At 43.7% G+C, this 21639-nt stretch overlaps 1 protein-coding gene across 1 annotated transcript in view; it reads left to right on the forward strand.

Annotated features, from left to right (window-relative positions):
• LOC101630485 (transmembrane protein FLJ37396) overlaps positions 1–21639 on the forward strand; it is a 74256-nt gene that overhangs the window by 29591 nt on the left and 23026 nt on the right. The window contains exons 13-17 of the mRNA XM_004674075.1: positions 10559–10751; positions 12776–12903; positions 18720–18920; positions 19612–19733; positions 21251–21479. Coding sequence (XP_004674132.1) covers positions 10559–10751; positions 12776–12903; positions 18720–18920; positions 19612–19733; positions 21251–21479 — 873 coding nt within the window. The remainder of the gene's footprint in view (positions 1–10558; positions 10752–12775; positions 12904–18719; positions 18921–19611; positions 19734–21250; positions 21480–21639) is intronic.

A 21639-nucleotide genomic window follows, 5' to 3' on the forward strand; every position in this document is an offset into this window, starting at 1 on the left:
GAACTGGGGTACAGGCCAGAGGTGCAGGGGCAGTGAGAGGCTTCACCAGAGACAGAGTGGGGAGCAGAACAGGCCGAATGATGAAGTACACTGCTGAGGGGAGCAGCAGGTGGGTCAGAAGAGGTCTGCCGTGCCATATGGGTCACCTCCGGGGTGGGGATGGAACTCATCCTGAAGTGGCTTTAGTTTCTCAGTGTTGTGCTTTAACCCACTGCACCACCAGGAGGGCCCATTTTCTATATAATTTAATAGCAACAATGTTCCCAGGCCAAAAAGAGAATCTACCAACTCATACCAACCAGAACCCTTCTGCTTTCAGATAACAGGGGAACCTGGACCTACACACCAGCATGGACACATTGCCATTTTATGAGCCTACTTACGGCAAGTGGCAGAGTGAAAAGATCCCAGAATAACAGGGCACAGTCTGGCCCCAGCCATTAGACTGTGAGCTGTGCCTTTAGGCCCCAAGACCTGATACCCCAAGTGTGTTCAGGGCCTGACATGCAACTAGCAGAGGCTGTGGTGAGCAAGCGGTAGGAGATGAGCTTATAGAGAAAAGTGGGTCAGACTTTTCCATGGGTTGTGGGACCAACTCCAAGACTGATGGAAACACAATCTTATATAGGAAATTGGTTCTCCACATAACTTTGTAAATTTCCCAAGAATCATTGTCCCAATGTAACCACATTCATTTTCATGCTTTAAAGCTCTCATGAGTTTCCTGTTTCTCATAAGTCCAGGCTTCTTGGTGAAGTTTCCTAAACTGGGCACAATCTCGCGCCTACCAACCTCTTGACCTCATTTTTCCCACTGTCCTTATATCCTTATTGAGCTGAGTGTGGGTCTCCTCTAAATGGGAAGAGCTATTCAGGCCTCTGGGGCTTGTCCACACTTGTCCTCCATCCCTCACCTCCTCTTTCCTCAGTAAATGCTTACTATAGTTAAAAATCCAGTCAAGTTTCACTACTCTGAAGAGCCTTACTTACATCTCTGGTGTGGAGCTGACTGCTTCTCCCCATCACTCATCGACCTCCACTGCAGCACTCAGCTCATTGCTGTGCCAGCTGTTGGCTTTGTTACAGGGCAGCCCAGTGTGAACCGGGCTGCGAACCTGGCTGCCTGTTTGTGGGGCCTCACCCGCACGTTTAAAATTCAGTTGCACTGCAGGCGCACACAAAATGGGTTTATTTGCAAAAGGGGAAAAGAAAAGGAAACAACTGGAATATCTTACCGGCTCCACTGACTTGGTGCTCTGATAAAAAACTAACCGAAAGCCCCAAATCACACGGTCCAGAGAGCCGTTTCTCAAGCAAGAGAGCGACAGACAAAATTGCGCCCTATTTATCCCCCAAAGTCCCAGAATTCCCGCTTAGCTCCACCCTTGGGTCCTCACAGTTCTCTCCCTGGTGCTGCTGGGAGTTGTAGTTTCCAGTCACTGGAGTAGGCGATAGAGTCCAAAAAGCCGGAGTAGAGGGTGGAGTCCATAAGACTCTAAAGAGTTCCTTTAGGACATCCTTCCCCTTAACAGCTTGTCTATGCCCACAGCCTATGAGCCTGTCATTTATTCATTCACTCATCCATTCCATAAATCTTCTCACCCATAAATATGTTAGGCACTGTTTTAGACACTGGGGATACAGCCATAAAATTAAGCTGGCACAAATCCCTGCAATCATAGGACTAGTTAGCGTGAAAAGACAGGCATTAATAAATGACACATGTAAAATGTCAGATTGTATGGCACCAATGCTTCCTGGATTCCTAGCCCCTTCAGGTGGGTGGGGCCACAGTGAGAGCCCACATTGGCTAGTGGATTGAGAGCAGAGGTGACGTGTCACTTCCAGTTCAAAGCATTTTAGAGCTGGTTCCTGACCTCTCCAGCTTCTTCTGCAGCAGCCTGTAGAAATGACGTGAGTCAAGAGATAGAAACTTCCTGGATTCCTAGGTCTCTGCTAGAAGATGGCTATCTTAGAAAGCAACTTGTCTCAGAGTGAGGAAGTGATTTTTTTTTTTATTTATTTATGAAAACAGAGCTGGGGTATAGGCCAGAGGTGCAGAGGCAGTGAGAGATTCACCAGAGACAGGGTGGGAGCAGAACAGGCCAACTGATGAAGCACACTGCTGAGGGGAGCAGCGGGAGGGTCAGGAGAGGTCTGCCGCGCCATGTAGTCACCTCTGGGGCAGGCCGGGGATCAAACTCACACTGAAGTGGCTTTAGCTTCTCAGTGCTGTGCTTTAACCCACTGTGCCACCAGGGAAGACCCAAGGAAGTGATTTTTAAGTGTGAACTACTGAGATTTGAGAGTGTTTATCACCATAACCCAGTCTGTGAGGACTCACAGAGGGGTAGGTAGAGAAAACTTCAGAAGGCAGGAGGAGAGAGAGGAAGTGCAGTATTGTGTGGGATCCTCAAGGAGGGCCTTACTGGAACAATACTATTTGCTTAAAGACCTGAAGCAATGAGGAAGCAAACCACATGATAAGGGGAATGGAGAGCCAAGGTGAAGGCCCAATGCTGCGCCTACTCTAGCAGTGCTGCGGGAACAGCTGGAGTGCGTGAGGGAAAGTGAGCTTAGGAAAGACTGGAGAGTGGGTTGCATAGAAGACTCAAGGGCCACATCTTGATGCACAACATTGGTTCTAGGAGCCATGAGGAAACAAAGGACACATTGCCAGAAGTTCCAGGTGCAGCACACCAAGGGGCTGCCATGCTGCAGATGCACAACAAATCTTTCTGTGCTGACATTGCTCACAGTGGCTCCTACAGAAACCACAGAGCCACTGTGGAGAGAGCAGCCCAGCTGGCCGTCAGTCACCCATCCCCATGCCAGGCCGTGCGGCCAAGAAAATATACCATATTGTGTTAATAAAACCATAAAACTGCAAATTAAATAAATAAGTAATTAAAAGTTATATTAACAAGTAATGACAGAAACCAGTAGAATGAAGGAGTGAATTGTGGCCACCAATTTTTCTGTAGTTAGTATATGTATAGTTATCTTGGCATCAGTTAATTTGCAGACTTAAAAACATATGAATCATACCAAGGATCTTATTATTTCTTATCCAAACAGGTAATTATTGCCTTCCTCTTCCTGCCACTCCTCTAAGCATAATATTGAAAAATCAGCTCTGTTGACCACAAAAACTTTAGAAGGGGGGGTCTGCTATGGCATGGAAGGAATTAAAATAAAAAGGAAATGACCCTGCATGAAGGGATTTGGCCATCTTGTTTTTACAACTCATCTCTTATGAGATGTGGAGATAATTTCCCTGAGCGAGGGAAAGAGGAGGAATATATATATATATATCTGTATAAAGGACTTGAACAATGAGGTGCAACTGGGGAGAGTAGAAAGAAAGACCATTTAAATAGATGACAGCTGATGGAAAGTGAATGAACACGTGGGGGTGGGGGTGGGGCGATTGATACAGTTGCCGAGGTGAGAAATGGTACACCCCAAACCTGTACAGTATTGTAAACATCAATAAAAATGGGAGATAGCACTAGTCAACAGCTTGACATTGCCCACTCTGCGCCAGCTTCAGAATGCCATCCAGTAGTCATTTTTTAATCTTACAAATGCCCTTCCCCACAAGAACATTGAGAAAGGTCTTTTCTAGCAAAGTAGAAAAGCATGCCACATCAAGCTGTCCTTTTTTCCTCAAAAGAGAGCTTATTGGCTTAATAGATGGTAGCATTTGGGAACACGTAAGGAAGTTCTTGATTATTTAAAAGTTTTATGCTTTAAAGTATAGCAAAAAGAGAAAGAAAGAAAGCAAACCAATCACCTTCTAGATTAATATTAACTATGAAATGTTCATTTGATGGACTTATTATAGACCCATAGCTACTATTTAGAAGTATTCAGTTTTAGTTATTAGATGATTTCTAAATTTTGAATAATTATGGATCTTATTGAATGGGCAATTCATGAAAGAGGAGACTTTTCAGGAATGTTAATTCTGTTATCCACGAGTGTTTCTCTCAACACATAAAAATGAAGCATAGAACCCTAGAACTGAGAGGACCATATAATATAGCTCCTCCATCTTTCTGGCTTTGGCTGTCAACCATCCAAGAGATGACAATCTGCTGTTGTGTTGACAACACCGCACTGACAAAGGGGAGTCATGGAGCAGCTGTGCAATGCAGGATGCCGCTGAAGGAGCCAGATCCTGGCCTTTTTATTCTTATTCTTAATCACACAACATCAGTTGTATGGGGAGGGAGGAAAAGAGATAAGGAAGGAACTAGAAAATGTGCTCTGTCATCTATAGTACGGGGGTGTGAGTCTGCCCCCAGGCACTTCTCATTGCTTGATGACTCAGTATTGTGACTGAGTCACAAGCCCTAGGACCCCAGCTGTTCACTTATCAGCTTCTGGGGTCCCCAATATTATCAAGGTGTTCCAATTAGCTGCTTCTGACTTATCAGCTTCTGGGGTCCCTTGTCATCATATATATGTCAACAGCCCTCCTAGCTGGTTCCCCCAACTCCCATCACCCCCCCACCCCCAAATTCTTGGTCATATCCAGTGATGCATATCCTTTCCAGCGCGATCAAGCTTTCTGCTCTTGGTTGGTTTGAAAGGCACCTTGTAAGTGTAAGGATGGGCTCCTATGACTGGGCAGTTCTGACCTTGTATAGAAATGCAGAACTGTAGGTAACAAAAGTAGTGGCTGAACAGGCCTCTTAGGATCTGCAGACCCACAATCTGCTGCGTATGAAGTTTCCAGAGAAGCTTATATGGTCAGCCATACAATAGGTAGTGCCACATAATACAGATCAGCGCATTCTACTGAACAATTATCTACTTAAACTTAGCAAAATTTTATAAGAATGAATAGATGGGGGATAAAAGATTGGGAGCCATTGGTTCCATAGTTTAAATAGTTCATGGATAATAAGAAAATTAGGGCCCTCTCTGGTGTTACAGTGGGTTAAAGCACAGCACTATGAAGCTTACTGCAACCAGTGCAGCATGAGTTCGATCCCCAGCCAAGAAGCTGAACCACATGGCGCATCACACTCTCCTGTCCCACCTGCTGTTCCCCTCAGCAGTATATTTCAGTCAATCTACTTGTTATGTTCCTCACTCTGTCTCTGGTGATTCATCTCACCAGCTCCCCCCCCCCCACACACACACACCCTTCTGGCTTGTACCCCAGTTGTATGCATAAATACCTTTTTTTTTAAAGTCATATTTTACAAATATAAAAAACTAATTGTCTACCTCCAAAGAAATATGAGAGATGTACCATATAAAATATATAAATTTATATATAAAAAGAATAAGATTTTTTTTTTGCCTCCTAAGAGCCACTACTCATCCTGGACACTATCAGCCCTTTTGAGAGTGCATGTATTAGGCTGTAACAATGTAAGATAAGAAGATCCTTATCTTCTTATGAGGATAAAGCAGGATTTCTGACTGGTATATGTTAAAAATATAGCTAGACAGGTCCTCCCTGGAGGCGCAAATGGTTAGGATGCAGCACTGTCAAGATAGCTGTAGCCACCTCAGTGCGAATTCAATCCCCGGCCCCGGAGGTGATCAACATGGTGCGGCAGACTTCTCCTGACCTGCCCGCTGCTCCCCTCAGCAGTGTACTTTGTCGTATTGTGCCAGATTTCAAGTTTCCCAAAGACCACCAAGGAGCCGATTCCAATGCAACGCACACGAGGGTCTTTATTGCAGGCTCGAGACTGGGCACCCAACATGTACCAACGCAGCAGCCGAAGTTGAGAGCCCGAACTCAGGGAAGCAGGGTTTTTATTACAGAAGAGGGGAGTTTCAGCTCAGCAGAGGGGAGTTTTTGCTCATCAGTACATTGATTGGTTGACATTGAGCAAAGTTATCTTGTTTTAACCTGGTTGGTCTATGCATGTAAGATATGACCTTCACTACTCAGCCCACATACCTTAGGACACCTGTCATTTTCCTGATATGTACTGGCTACTTGCTAATTGACTGTTGCTATGGGATGAATAAGATTAGGACATTTACAGTTAAACTTGGCCTTGGTGCCTTGTTGATAACTGAAACCTAGGCCTGGCTGCTTTGGAAGCATTCTGTCATGGTGTCAGTTTGGTCTTTCACATCTATCTGCCTGTTCTGCTCCCCTCTCTATCTCTGGTGAATCCTCTCACCATCCCTGCACCTCTGTCCTGTACCCCAGTTCTGTATGCATAAATAAATAAAATATTTAAATACACACACACACACACACACATATATATATGTCAGGGACTGGACTCGATCATAGGTTGTTGGGGGGTAGAACAGGCAGGGTCTCAAGGTGGGAGTGGCATTTTCAAGCTGAGATTCCTAAAAAAGGGGGGGAAAGGGGAGCAGGCACGAGAAAGACATGGGAATCGGAGTTGGATGCAAGTCTTCCTGTTCTGCTGTCAGCAGAAGTTTATTTCATACATTTCAAGCAAGCAGTGAGTTAATATTAGCATATGAATGATCACAATCATCTTTTTTTCTGAGAACAGTTTGGGGTCGTATTGAACTTCAGCTGAGATTATAACATTCTTAAAATCAATCTATCAAAATTAAGATAGGTACACAAATTCATAAAATTTAAGGCTAACATTATTATATTTATCACAGTGATGATTGGCTAAAATAAATTCCCTTTAAACCTTAAATGCTACTTAATGATCTTCATTCTTATTGAGACATTTTAGAGCATAAAGTGAAGACAACAAGGGCTAGGGTAGAGAAGTTTTCTTGTAGATAAATCACTAAAGGAGATAGTAAGATTCCTCTTTTAAAGACTAAGCAATAGGAAGCTTAAGTAAGCTAGTAGAGAGATAAGATTTGGATTCTCTTCTGGGCAGTAGAAGAACTGTTATTTTTAACATGTTCTATTACTGCCTTATTTTACAGTATTGAGTTTGCTATAACAGCTGATTGCTTTTATTAATCAGCTGTTAATTGCTTTTATTAATCTTATTCTTAAAGAAGAATTTCCTGCCCTGAGGCAGCACTTGCTTGCCTGGGCCAGGTAGCACCTTATGAGGCTAAGGCAATCCGTTTGCAAGCTGATTTTGATATTACAAAAAAGGGAGGTCATAACATGAGCTAGCATAGAAATTCTGATTTTTCAGAGCTTTTCCTTTTCTATCCGGAATTTGTCAGTCAGTAGAAGCAGCATAGCTTATGTCATATATAGGCATCATAAAACTATAAACAAAAGGAAATCTGTATGTAAAAATAACCACACAAATAAATGACAGTGACTTCAGAATGCGCCTGAAAATACATCCTGGAGTTATTAGGAAGACCAGGGAGAGCTCCCTGGGCTAGGGTAGCTTAAGTTGGAAGACAAGAGGCAAAGGGGGATGGAGAGCCCATCCTGTGGCCAGCAGGAGCATGGCACCCACAAGAAACCAAAAAGCCCAGTGGCTGAGACACAGCAATCCAAATGAAACCTGCCCGTCGCTTCTCAGTGTTGATACTATTGGCATCTTGAGACTAAATCTTTGTTGCAAGAGGATGTCCAGTGCTATGGTGATGGCACATAGGTGATGGGAAATCCATGGGGATTACAATTGAGGTGGAAAAAAAAAATGTACAAAATGATGTAAAAATAAACTATATATAAAAAAAAGAGGATGTCCAGTGCAATTAGGGTCACTGGCAGTATCCCAGATACTTAGTCGTGACACCTCTGCCTGAGTTGTGACAACCAGAAGTTCCTCTGCACATGGCTGATGACCTTGGGGTGAGGGGTCAAAACAACACTTGGCTGAGAACTAGGGAGAGAGAAATAGGACCCAGGCTAGGACATGTGGAAGGATGTTTCCTTGATTCTGTGAGCAAAGGGACGTCTTCTAAGGTTATCAAAGGAAAGGAGGAAGGATGTAGTCAAAACAGCATTTTTAAAGATCCTGTGTCAGCAGGAGTAACAGTGGAAAGGGAAAGCCATGCCAGAGGGGATGTGGCCAGACCAAATAAGAGCTTATACCAGCTTAGAAGCTCCTAAGCTAGTACTGGTGAAAGATAACAGTAAGAGCTTGGAGTTGGACAGCGGGTAGTGAAGACAAAAAAGTGGCTGGACTTGAGAAACAGGAATTAAAATCAACAGGACCTCATGATGACTGGAGATATAGGGTGAAGCAGAAAGAGACACTCCGCTAATGAATCATTAGCGGAAGTGGGTGGGAAGTGGGTGGGAACTCTAGGAAGGCTGAGATTTGTGCAGGAATATCACATGATTTGATCTTGTTAAGTTTAAGAGGTCTTAGGTCTCCAAGAAAGAATGCAAAAATGGTCATTGCACATGTGAATCTGGAGCTCTAGGAGGTCGGAGATATCCACTGGGGAGTGAAGGATCTAAGATGATCATCTCGGCTGTGAACATGGACAGCCTAAAGAAGGGGTAGAGTGCCTGCTGCTCCCCTCAGCAGTGTACTTCGTTGATCTGCCTGTTATGCTCTCTGCTTTGTCTCTGGTGAATCACTGTCCTTGCACCTCTGGCCTGTACCCCAGTTCTGTATGCATTAATAAACGAATCTTTAAAAAATAAAAATAATAGGCCCTCCCTGGTGGCGCAGCAGGTTAAAGCACAGCACTGAGAATCTAAAGCCACTTCCGCATGAGTTCAATTCCCGCCTGCCCTGGAGGTGACCACATGGTGTGGCAGACCTCTCCTGGCCCGCCCACTGCTCCCCTCAGCAGTGTGCTTCATCGATCTGCCTGTTCTGCTCCCCACTCTGTCTCTGGTGAAGCCTCTTGCTGCCCCTGAGCCTCTGGCCTGTACCCCAGTTCTGTATGCAAAAGATTCGAAATAAATCTTTAAAAAAATAATAAAATAATATAATAAATCATAAAATAATAAAAAATAAATTTGAAAAAAGAAGGGATGGAGGAGGGAAATGTGAGGCCCTGGGCCAGGTGCTTGAGCATTAACGCCAGCTGACTGGATGGAGGAAAGTGCATCAGAGCGGCAGAGGAGGAGTGGCTAGAAAGCTGGTGAGACAAGGACCATGTGGAGTGCCAGCAGGCGAGGGCAGGGAGTGAGCCCAGGAGAGAGTGCTCAAGTGTCAGATGCTGCTGAGAGGGTTTGGAGGCTGACCGAAGAAGGCCTGCTGAGTGCGGAGAGAAGTTCACTGCTGGTCTCAATGAAAGTGGTTTGGAGGTTCAATGGAGATGGGAGCCAAACAGGAATGGCTGAAGGGTGCAAGGCGAGGACATGGAGGCAAAAAGGACAGATTACGTCTTGGGCATGAGGGACCAGGTGGAACCTGGGGGGGGAAGCATGAGGATGGTTTAAAATGAGAGAGGGGTCAGCATGTCTGTCAGTTGGGAAATAGCTGCTTGAGGGGAGTTAGCTCTCTAAGGAGAAGGGGCTGGGGGTGGGATCCAAAGTGAGAGAGGGAATGGCCTTAGAGAATGAATTGTTCCCTAGAGCGAACAAGGCAGCAGGCCGGGGGTCGCTAGTGTAGTGGGTTTGCGTGCAAATAGAAGAGTGAGGGGCTTCTGCTGGCACTGGCAGAGGCTGGGCATGGGGGCACTGAATTACGAGGGTCATGAAGGGTGGGAAGTTTGAATTATGAGAATATATTATTAGAACTTATATTCTCTGAATGCAACAGGTTCTAAAAAAAAAAAAAAAATTATGGCTGGAGTATTTGATTGCTTGTGTTGGCTCCCGAGGGCTGTCACAGGTAGGTCCCGGACAAAGATCCATTCTCGCATAGCCCTGGAGGCCACAGGTCAGGTTGTCAGCAGGACCAGGCTCTCTCTGAAGGGCCAGCTGTCCTGGCCTTCTCAGGCTGTCGTGGGCGCCAGTAAACACTGGTGCTCCTTGGCATTCCTCGGCTTCTAGACTCACCACTCCAATCCCTGTCTCTTCACCCGGCCTCCTGCCCTGCGTATCTGTCTCCAAATATTCCCCTTTCATGAGGAAACCAGCTTTTGGCTAGTCCCACCCTACTCCTGTCTGACCTCATCTTGCCTTGATTAGATGCACAAAGACTACTCCCAAATAAGGTCATATTCAGAGGTTTCAGGTGGAAGTGAATTTTGAGGGAACCCTATTCTACCGAGACTAAGACGTGAGATTTGGGTTGATGCCTTTTACAAATATTTATAGGACTGAAACAAAAAACATGTGGACACTAATGCTCAGAGATCTTGAGGGCCTGGTGTGCAGTGTCGCAGATGCCCCACGCTGTGAGATGTCTCCAACCCCCGTGTTACAGATGAGGAGGCAAGGCCTGACCACAGGCACCATAGTGCCAGCGTCCACTATTAATACTGGCTCTATTGCCTGCCTCTGGCTAGGTCATCCTGAGCTAATTAGAAAAACAAACCTTCATCGGTCAGTCATCTACCTCGGGAACTATCCTTTCCTGCCAAGAGTCTTTGTTAATATCTTTTTTCTCTAGATACAGCTTTTTATACATGCAGGATGTCTCCGGCTCCATGCTGACAGCCCACCGCGTGTGGGAGCGGAAGCCTGCTGTTTGGTCCATTTGGGCTGCAAAATATAGCTCTCCCTTTTCCGGTAACTTTAGGGCTTGGCTTTCTTTCCCTAGGTCCACAATGCGCAATTCATGGAGTTCTCAGAAGTGGAGAATCAGGATGACTACTACAGCTCAGGGTCTGGCTGCATCCACACCCAGGACCAGCGGGGGCTGCCGGTCATGTATGATGAAGCTTTGCGTGATCTGGAGGAGCTGGGGGCAGAGCTGCTGCTCGTGGCCAGCCACTACATCGAGAAAGAGAAAGGTCAGAGGTCGGCTTGCTAAAAACTGAAGGAAAAAAAGAAAACCACTAAGCACTCCATTATTTAATAACCTCTCCCTGAGCATGAATGAATGTGTATCTGAATGTACCAGAAAGTTCAGTAAGCACTTACACTTCATCTACTTTAGAAAAGATACAGTTCTGTTTGCATCTTAAATACCCTTTCTGTTGGCGACTTTGATTCCAGCCCAGAGCTCTGCTATTATTTAGCTCACTGCCCAGGCACATTTCTGCATCTCCCACTGTGTAGGGGGGTTGTAATGCAGGGTCCCAACGGAAGCAAAGCAAGTGAGGCACATAGATGGCTGTTTTTCTAAGTGATAAAAAGAAGTGATTGACCTTGGGAAACTGCAGTTAGAAGTGCAGATATTCCTGGGTTCCTAACAGAAAACCGCCAGGATGCAAGAAGATCTGGCTAGGGAAATGCTAGAGAAGCCCTAAGGGGAGAAGTCATTACTCAGGGTAATCAAATAGCCAATAATGTATATTCTCTCTTCCTTTTGGCATCGGTCAGATTTATCAGTTTTAGAAATAGGTGAGGTAAGACTATCCTTTTGGAATTATATGACAGCATTAGTATTATATTTAGAAGGAGGTTAGAGTTTCTGAATATACTGCAGCACCTACAGGGATAGTTAGCAAGGGCTTGTGTTGTTTGTAATATATGCAGATATAAGTAAAGATAATTCATTTAAATATTGCTACAACATGTTGCTTGAAGAAAGCTTGACAATTGCATTTTACATCCTAGACAAAAATTAATCAGAATACCAGGTTGACCTCTTTGTCTTCTTTGACGCAGGCCATTGGGATGGGGATGGTGAAAAGCAGTAGTGGCAGCCAACAGGCCAGGACAGTGAATTTTGGGTCTTAACACTCATTTTTACTAGATATCCTAAACAGTAAAAGGCATCAGTTAGGTTGATATTAATTTATGTTGCCATGCTATCATTTACAGCTGCTAAAAACTTCATTTGATTGAAATACTCACTAATCATTCACATACATGAGCCTCTCTCGGTTGAGCTAGCAACTATATAGTCATCCGTTGTGAAATGATTTCCCAACTGTAGCTATAGAAACTTCAGATCAAAGCCTACCTCATGTTTGTGATGATTACTGAGCTCAAACTTTAGCACTGACAATCTCTTTGCTGTATTTCACTCTGAAAGAAATTCCTTAGAGATTTTAATCAATAGTGAAAGCGAACATTAATATAGTGTGACAAAATTTTCACTGAATGACAATAATTACCTTTATTTCTTATGTGAGTAATTAACACAATGAAGGAATACCTCCAAAACATTCCCGAAGATGTTTGACTTGGCTAGCAGAAGCTGAAATAGCAGGTAAACTGCTAAACCACAGAGGTCCTGTTTTAGAGGAGAAATGTATGTTTTGCATTTAAATGATAGGTTTGAGGACATTTTAGTAAAGTTTTCAAGTTCACTGAATTTTGGTTATATTTCTAAAATTAGTCTTCAAAAGTCAAAAACAAAAAACCTTGTTGACACGTTTGAGCTTAGGACCTATTTGCCCGTGGTTCTGTGGCTGATTCTTAGGAGCCCAGTGACCGATTCAGTGTTTTCCTCCCTGAAAAAGAGCTGACAATCCCAGGATCACACTTCTTTATTCTTTCTTTCTTTCTTTTTTTTTTTTTAGAAATTTTTTATTTATGCGTACAGAACTGGGGCACAGGCCAGAGGTGCAGGGGTGGTGAGAGGCTTCACCAGAGACAGAGTAGGGGGCTAAACAGACAGACTGACAAAGTTCACTGCTGCTGGGAGCAGCGGGTCAGTCTGGAGAGGTCTCCTGGGCCGTGTGGGTCACTTCCTGGGCGGGGATCGAACTTGCTCTAAAGCAACTGCAGTGCTCAGTTTGCAGTGCTGTGTCCTAACCCATTGTGCAACCAGGGTGGGCACCCAGGGTCACATTTCTAATACAAACAGTCTCTTAGAAAGAGAGAGAGAGACCCATCCCTGATTGTTCGCATCCTCCTCTCCCAGGTCACAAAGAGGGCAGCGTGTCAAACACTGGCCTGATCTGGGGCTGGGCCCATGCAGGTGTGGACAGGTTTGCTGTGCTGTATGACCTGTGGACTTGGGAAGCGGCTCTTCTAGAAAACAAGCGCCAGGTATTTTTGCCTAGAAAATAAAACATTTAACAAACATTCTCATAAAATCCTATATTTTTTTCCATAAGCCAGTGGATGTATAATGGCGACGCCCAATAAAGTGAATAATTATTTTATGTAAATAATCTCAACTAGTTTCAAGGATGTGAGCAATACATTTTATTTGTTTTACTGTTACAAATATAAAATGTGAAGGATACTACCTTCTCTTAGAGGCATATTAGAAGTCAGCATGAATTAGGTCCTTCTTATAATCGATATAGCTCTAGTAAGAATAAATGAAGACTCCATTCATATTGATTGTCCTGCCAGGAACAAACCTCACTTTGCCAACAAAAACAAGCTGTCTGACCTTAATATGACTTTGTGGTATGTGTGCCACAGGTGGGTGGCTGAAAGCAGTTGGGCTAAGAATACTTACAGAGCCAGTTACAAGGGTAAGGCCACACAGTGAAACAGTGTGTTACTAAATCATCACCACATCACTAATGATTCACATCTCCATAGAAACAAAATGCTGCAGGTGTACTGCTCTTCACTTGGGTCCTTAAAGTGGTAAGTCATGCTTCTGATAGACACCCACTGTTACAAGGTGATTCATCAAGCTCTAAGGACTTACCCTGTACCAGTTACTACTCCAAACAGCATGAATCTAGAGATAAATAATAGAAGATGATTTCCACCTTTAAGCAATGTCTAGCCTATAAAAGTTGATCCAATACTAAGTAAAAGTTACAACCCAGTGGGTAACAGCTTACAACTAAGGGACCCCAGTAGAGAGTCCTATGCCCCATAGGAGGGCTGTCAGCAAGTCTTCCCAGAGGAAGACTTGATAAAGATAAGGAGGATGTTGCCTGTCAGGAAAAGAAAGATTCATAAGCAGAGGAAATAACATTAGCAATGTCAGAGGAGCATGAAATAGAAACTGTGAGCTGAGAAATGGCAAGACTTTTATGTCAGGGATGAAAGGCAGGATGGGAAGCAATGTGAACCTGTGGTCTGGGTGCAGCCTTTGATGGGCCTGCTGACCCCTGCTATGTTTAGAGCTAATCTGACAGGCAAGGCAGGCTATAGCGAGTTTCAGTGAGGAGAAATATGATCATAGCTTTGTCTTCTGCAGCTGTTGGGGTGTCAGCAGAGAGAATGGTCTGGAATGGAGAGCTCCTCAAGAAAGGAAGTGCATTTGTTGCAACAATGACCTGAAGAGTTAGGTAGGGACCAACACTGAACATGGAACAGTGAGAATAGGAAGCAAACTTGAGAACATATTGCACAAGTGGAAAAGGCAGATCAAAGACTGACTGGTTTAGTGAGGTTGGAGTTAAATGACTTCCTCTGCATCTGGGAGGAGGTGATTAGCCAAAACAATGCAGGAGGAAGGACAGATAGAAAGGAAGACAATACTGAATCTAGGACACAAGGCATTTGAGCAGTTTGCTAAAACACAATGTGAAAGATGTGGGAGCCTTGGGTTTGAAGGAGCAGGTAGAGCTAAGGTCTGAATGAGGGAGTTGAACCACGGTGATGAATCAGAATAGCTAGGAAACGCCAGAGATGTCTGAAACACAACCCGTGGAACACATTTAAGGAGAGGGTCATGGAGCAAGAATGCATGAGAGAAAGTAGACTGAAGGGAAAGAAGAGGACAGAATAGTGTTATGAAAGTCAACAGACAAGAGCATTTTAATTAGAAGTTTAATTAGTGAGGCGTGCAGCAGAACTCCAGGAAAGATGTCTCCTCAAGTCCAGGCTGTAGGGTCAGCCCTCTGGTCACTGCCAGCTCTAAAGGATTCTCTCAGAGGGTGGGGGTGGAAATTAGGATAGAGTGTGCTGTGATGTGGTAAGAAGATAGGGAAGTAGAAGTGTTTTCTTTGAATTGTTTTTCTAGTAGAACAGATGGTTTACCATTTCATCTCTGGTCTGTTCCATATGGAGATGTAGGTCACCCAATTTCTTAAAACAACTGATTGGGTTTAAAAAAAACTGATTGGGGTTTAAAAAAAAAAACTGATTGGGTTCCGGAGACTGATTTTTTTTTTCAGTTAGTTGGCCTCTAGCAAGTTTGCATCTGTGACCTTGAGCTGCTAATGAGAACCTAACTTTGATTAACTGAGTAAAGGAGAGATTTAGACTCATGGTGTAGTAACTGGAAGAGTTGTATTAAATGGAATCCTTCTTTCTGTAATTCTGTATTAGACAGAACCCCTAAGCATGGACAAGACCTGAATTAGAACAGTACCTCTTTTCTGTGATCTCTCTCCCTAGTCTTGAGTGTTTCTAGTCTCTTGTGGGGCCCAGGTAGGCTTCAATGGCAAGAAAAAAAAATAAAAGGGCAGGTAAGACTGGGAATCAAACTGATTTCTGCACATTTTAGCCTAGGGTTCATTGTGTCCTTAGCTGTCAGAACCCATTCTTCTTTAGGTAAATGAAATAATTTTAACTCAAAAATGCCCCTCCTTTCTACCCTGAGAATAAATTCCTTACAGAAACTGATCCATCTGTGCCCAAAACCTTAGCATATGGCCTTCTAAATCACGATTCTGTCAGATGAACTATATTAAGCCAGGTTTTTATTTTCAGTACAATGGTTTCCTCCAGTGCTGATTATACTGCCTAGTTTCCTCAGCTGTTTTTAGATTGTTCAATATATTGGAATCCCTAGAGTTAAGAATCAGGTTATCTTAAATATTTAAAGTAATCATATAGTATATAATGCTCATAAGTTTAAAGCTGATGAGAATTTAGGAGGATTAAGGAACTCAGAGGAGACAGGTTTCAACTGTACCGACTCCTAAGACACTTGGCCCAGCTGTTTAATCGTCCCGCAGCCTCAAGGAGACCCACATTCAGGGTAATTGGGATCAGTGTTTGGGGCACTAAAAAGATTTTCATTTCTTCTTTTGAAAAGAAGAGGGGTTTTCCTTTGAAAGTTGTCCCAAGTTCTGCAACAAGTTGTATCTTGCACTTTCAATGGACCTAAAATACTTTCAAGATTTTTTAAATCCCTGAAATAGAAAACTTTATGAAGTAAAAAGAATATAAACACAGTGAGATTTGAGATGATGCATTATGATGATTTTTCTAATGTCTGCGATATTGGATGCCTACCATCCTTGTGTACCACATACTGTTTGCCAGAGGGCTGGCTCTTGACATATACAGGTGACATTTGACAGGCTGGGAAGACTTCTTAGACAAATACCAGCCCAGAGTTTAAATGGAAATAGGCCAGTTAGCAAACAGATAATAAGTAGAACCCATGAGGTAGAAAGTTCACAGTCCTATCCCTGTTGGGAAAAAAAAACTCATAAAAAAATTATGCAAAGGTCTTTCTGAGCACTTCCCGGGGTTGAAAACCTTGAAAATGTCTTATCAATTTAAAAAAGAGACTTTTTCCTTCTTGACAACTAAGGTTGTCAAGTAAAAGATTACTGTATTTGACACTACTGTACTAGGAAAGCATTCATTGCTTATCAGAAACTCACATTTAATTAGAAGGCCTGTATTTTTATTTGCTGTATCTGGCAACCATATCAGCAACCAAAGTAAGCCTTGCACGACAGTTTAGCTCCAGCCTCTGCAATGTAGTGTCCACAGGCTGTAGTCACTAGCAAGAAAGAAGCCTCTCCTCAAGCTTCCCCTGCCAATCACCAAACAACTGGGCTCTTTGTACAAAAAACAGGTCAAGGCAATATAAATATGATGCACTAGCTCCTGGGCATGCCCTGGCCCACCACAAAAGGTTCAAGTTAGAACAGAAAGAATTAGGGACATAATCTGTCCCCAGGCTAGTGAATGACACTGTTCGTACATCTGGTCAGTCATTCCATTTCTGCTTTGTCTTCTGCTGTTTAATAGATTGTTATTCTATAGTCGAGCTCTGTGGATGGAACTGGGGAATTTAATTCACCCTATTTACTTCCTTCCCCCATTTCATTTAAAGGCAAGGGGATCTCCAACTTCCTTTGTGTCACTCTCTATGTGCATTTAACATGTGGAGTATACTCTTGTGTCCTGAGATTTTAGGTGTTTGGTGGGGTGATGAAGGGGGCGGTGTTTTTATTTTCAGATCAAGGTTGACCAAAGAGTCCCTAGGTCAATATTAACCCAAATGGCATCCTGCAAAACTACGCTGAATGCAATGCCCCTGAGTCCCCTTTGAGCCTTAGCACTAAAACCCTCTAACTCTGGCCTTGTATTAATAAAGCAGTGTCGGATTCCTGGTCTGGTATTGATTCTGCAATGGTTAGCTGTCCTGGGAGCCTCAGAAGCCAGCACTGATAAGAGTCAGACCCCTGACTTTCCCTGCTGTGTGGTTCCTCAAGTTGAGGTCATACCTCAGTTCTTTCTGGGTTTGCGTTCTTAGCCTTGGACTTCACACGAAAGAAGAGTTCTTCATCTCCTTTTAGGAAATTCTTAAAATTTCCTAAAAGGAGCACCAGAAGGCCCACATTCCAGGAAACAAAGCGCTCTTCCTTTAATGCATCTCAAGTGTGCTAGGTTGTTGGACAGGCAGAAACTGCAACCCAGCAAGTCCCGCTAACTGACAATGAAACAGTCATACACCCGCCAAGCCTATGTGTCTCCGTTTTTGTTTTTTTTTTTTAACCTGTGGCTTCAGTAAGAGCTGAGATTTTTCTGAACAGTGACACTTCTAAAGAGAGGTAGTCAGAGAAAACCTGGGAAGGGCCTTGTAAGCTAAAATTCTGCAGATGTGCTGAGCGAGGAGAATTCTTTCAGTTGTGAGACAGGGGAAATAAAAATGTTCAGAAGTGTCCATACAGAGCTGACTTATCCACTAAGCAATATAAACTCCTATCTAGGATATAAAACTTTTTAGGAATCAAATGTTTGAGGTCTGAAAACAACAAGAAAAAAACCTCATGCAGTACTTCAAGATATAAAAAGGAAATACAGAATAAATAGGTGTAAGCGCTTAATTATGTAGCTGTAAAATGCAGCAACTTTAGCTGAGCACTCACAAATATTTTGTTACTTTTGAAAACAATTTATAGATCAAAATTTTTCACTTCATAGAGATCCCCAAATATATATCACTCAGAAATCTTTAATTAAATGTGTTGTTGTTCAGAGCCAAATGATGTGAAATGCAAAATTATAAATGTCATCTCTTACTTATATAGAAAAGAATTTGATTGGGATAGGAGCACATTTTAATTTATTTGTTCTAAGATGGCACAGGGTCTCCAAAAGTCAGAGTACCTCAGACCTGTGAAACAGCCCTACAACAGTTATTCCAAGGTTCAGAACCACTTACTTCTCTTGCCTTTAGGTCCCTGCTTAGAAGTCCAGCCCAGTGAAATCTGAAGAGCTTTTATCTGACTGACAATATGCTCATTATACACAAATAGAATAAGCACACATAGCACAGACTCCCTAATCTGACAGAAAAATATAAGCATAAAATTTTAAAAATCTCCTTAAAAAAAAAAGTGGATTTATCTATGCATTCAGAACTGGGGTACAGGCCAAAGGTGCAGGGGTGGTGAGAGGATTCACCAGAGACAGAGTGGGGAGCAGAGCAGGCAGATTGACGAACTACACTGCCGAAGGGAAGTGCACGAGACAGGAGAGGATCACCTCCGGAGTCAGGAATCAAACTGGCACTGAAGTGGCTGTGGCCAGCTGCAGTGCTGTGTCCTAACCTGTTCTGCCCACCCCAGACTGGCACCTGGAGGTTCAAGGCCCTCCCTCTCTCCCCAGTGCCCAGCAGCTTTCCAAAGATGGAGGTAGGGAGAGGCTCACCTCTCTTTGGGCAGCCTCTGCCCTTCCCTGACTCTTGAATTTCCTTGCAGCTTCTTGACAGTTATTTTGAAGCCTACCAGCATGTGCTGGACCCCGAGGAGAGGTTTGCCTTAGCGCAGGTCATCACTGACATCATGCACAGGCGCCCCAGGTTTGAGCTCAGCCACCCCTACTTCACCAAGGCCTACCGAGATGAGTGCACCTGTCTGAGGCTCCACGGACAGCTGGTGCAGGGCATCCTCAACCAGCAGGTGGGTACGGCGGGGTGTGATGTATCCCCTGTGAGGAGAGGCTGGGAAACGTGGGCCAGAACTGAGAAAGGTGGGTCCAGCATCCGGTTTCCTAGGGCAGCAGGCACAGCAGGTCTGTAAGCTCCTTTGCACTGCTCAATTCCAAGCATGCCCACAGTTTTGGTCGGGTGTTTTCAACCCTAATGATATATAATGATCCACAAAAAAATGGGCAACCTGTTTTCATAGGATAATAGAGTTTATCAGTAATGAAAAAGAACCAAAGAGACCTCTTTTCAAAAGGTTCCTGCATAAAATTATATATTTTTATGTTATGGTTATTTTTAGGACACAGAAGGAAATGGTGACGGTCTTTGTCCTCCAGGGTACAGGTAGTGGGAGGGAAGTGAGCAAAATATAAAAGTTGTTGCCTGTTTGAAATTGTTTCCTTGTAGTCAGATATTTGACAAAAGAAGTTTTTTCCTGACTCGAGACTGACGGGAGTTGGTCACCTTGGGTTGGCTGGCTCTGGGCTCCAGCTGAGAGCAGCACGTCTCTTCGTGAGAGGATCTTCACCATCACATCTGGGTGAAAATTACTCAAGTAATGGAGAGACTCAAAGGACTGATGTTCGTCTCATGCCAAGGGTCATAACTCACAGCCATGGGAAAGTTTAACTTTTCTAATTTTAACTTTTATGCTACATTTCTAGATAGAAAATCAGCGGGAGTATGTCCAGAGGCTTTGGCAGGAAGACCGTGCAGATGACAGCAATACGTTTGGAATTCCACTGAACATCATTTGCAAGCAACTTATTTCCCTAAACAATAGCTGGTAAGTTGATGTTGTCTACAATTTTCACATTTAATCTTCTAGGTAAATTGAAGTCATAGTGTTAAGTTTAAATACTCTTCTATAAAGTACCTCTCCAATGCTTGGGGAGATGAGAGAAATAGGTATGAAAGCCAGAGGAGGGTTTCCTTTATGAACAACAAAGAACAGGAAGCTAGAATTTAAACCATGGCAATAGGTGAATAATCTTCATTCTTGTGAGGAGTCCAAAGAAAACCTTTTGCAATACTGACAGAGGAGTTATCCCAAGGGGCCACACACGTGAGCATATCGACTATCCTGAGAGCAACCACAGAGACAACATGCTTTGCGTCACCCCCTTGCCACATGGTAGGACTCCCCCCAGGGGGAGTCTTGCAAGGGGACAACAAGCGCCAGTGGGTGTGAATGGCCCACGATCACAGCCTCTCTGCCTTCGAATGGGGAGAGAAGTTGCCCAGCACCTGTCAACACCCAGCAATACTTTCGGGGCATCAGCACACCTGTATGTCCCACAGATGGAGCAACAGAGGCACAGCCCCGGCTCCTGGGAAGAGACTGTCTGGCACATGGGAGTTCAGGGAGAAGTTGCCACAACAGGCGGTGGTGGCATCTTGGGACTGGCAGAAGTCTTGGGATTTCACAGCTGGGATTCTAAACGCGTCTCTTGAGAAAGCGTCTTGGGAGTTCCAGGCACAACACTGATTTTCCTCCACAGACCATTCTCAGGATTCATTTCTTCACTGCTGTAAACTTGAGACACCAGCTGTGTGTGCAGCTCACTATGGCAAGAATCTCCTGCCAGGAAATCGGTTTTGGCAGAACAAGCTAGGACTGTGTGGATACTAAGTCCTGCCAGAATAGTCTCAAAAGCAAATGTTATTTACTTGATGAGGTTCCTTTCCAGCTTTAGGGTTATGTTTCATACCACTGGATAGATTTAAGAAGTATGTATGTTAAGTTGTATGTAGTTCTAGAAAGCTCCTTGGCTTGTGCTGGAGCCTCTATTTCCAATGGGATAGTCACTGAAAAGTATTTTATCTTTTCTGGCCTTGTCCATTTATAAAATAAAACTTCCTTGGGGCAAATATAAATGATTTCAACAGTTGTATACAAAATTTTTAAATTGTTTTTTTCTATCAACATTTTGGGGAGAAAGGGAATAAAAATTCAAGTGAAACAAATAGAAGCTCTCCATGAAAATTATTTAATATTCAGTCACTGTTAAGTGATGGAATGTTGACAGTTTTGTCATATGTAGTTTGAGAGCCCTGTTCTTGCTCAGTTTTTTTTAGAACATACTCCTCTGTCTTCCAAGTTTAAAAAAGTGTGAATTAAATCAAAGTACATGTTACTTAACCCAATGGGGTTTCCTTGCAGCCCCAAGCTCCTGGTCTTTTCGAATGTCCTAGATTATAGGAGCTATTTATTTTGTCCTTCAAAAATAAAATTAAAGATCTTTGAACACAGGTTAAGTCCTTCCCTGTGTAAAATTGTCACTAACCTTTCTCTTCTTTCAGCCCAGCCTTGAAAAACATTTATCTGCTGGAGTTCCACCCTTCCCTGGGTCTGGCTTCACTCATCCCTAGAGCCCTTGAACACCTCCTCCGGGAGGCCCGCTGTGCCTGCAGACCCACATCAGCCAGTGCCCTCGCCCTGCTGGAGAGAAGCGTGCTTAAGTTGGCCCTGGATGTGTGGCTCACCCCGGCCACGCCCGAGGCCTCGTACAGTGCACAGCTTCAGAAAGATGTAGGTTCTCTGAAGGGTAGGTGGGTCCTTGGCAAAGAGAATGTTTCCTCCCAGATGTTACTACTTAGCTATGTTTTTCTGTTTGGCTCTATTCCCCAATTTGACCAGAGACAGATCATAGATCTGAATCTTGCCAACATTTTCATGTGATTTTTTTTTT

Source organism: Condylura cristata, unplaced genomic scaffold, assembly GCF_000260355.1.
Source record: "Condylura cristata isolate star-nosed mole 26May11 unplaced genomic scaffold, ConCri1.0 scaffold00001, whole genome shotgun sequence".
Classification (NCBI taxonomy): Eukaryota; Metazoa; Chordata; class Mammalia; order Eulipotyphla; family Talpidae; genus Condylura; species Condylura cristata.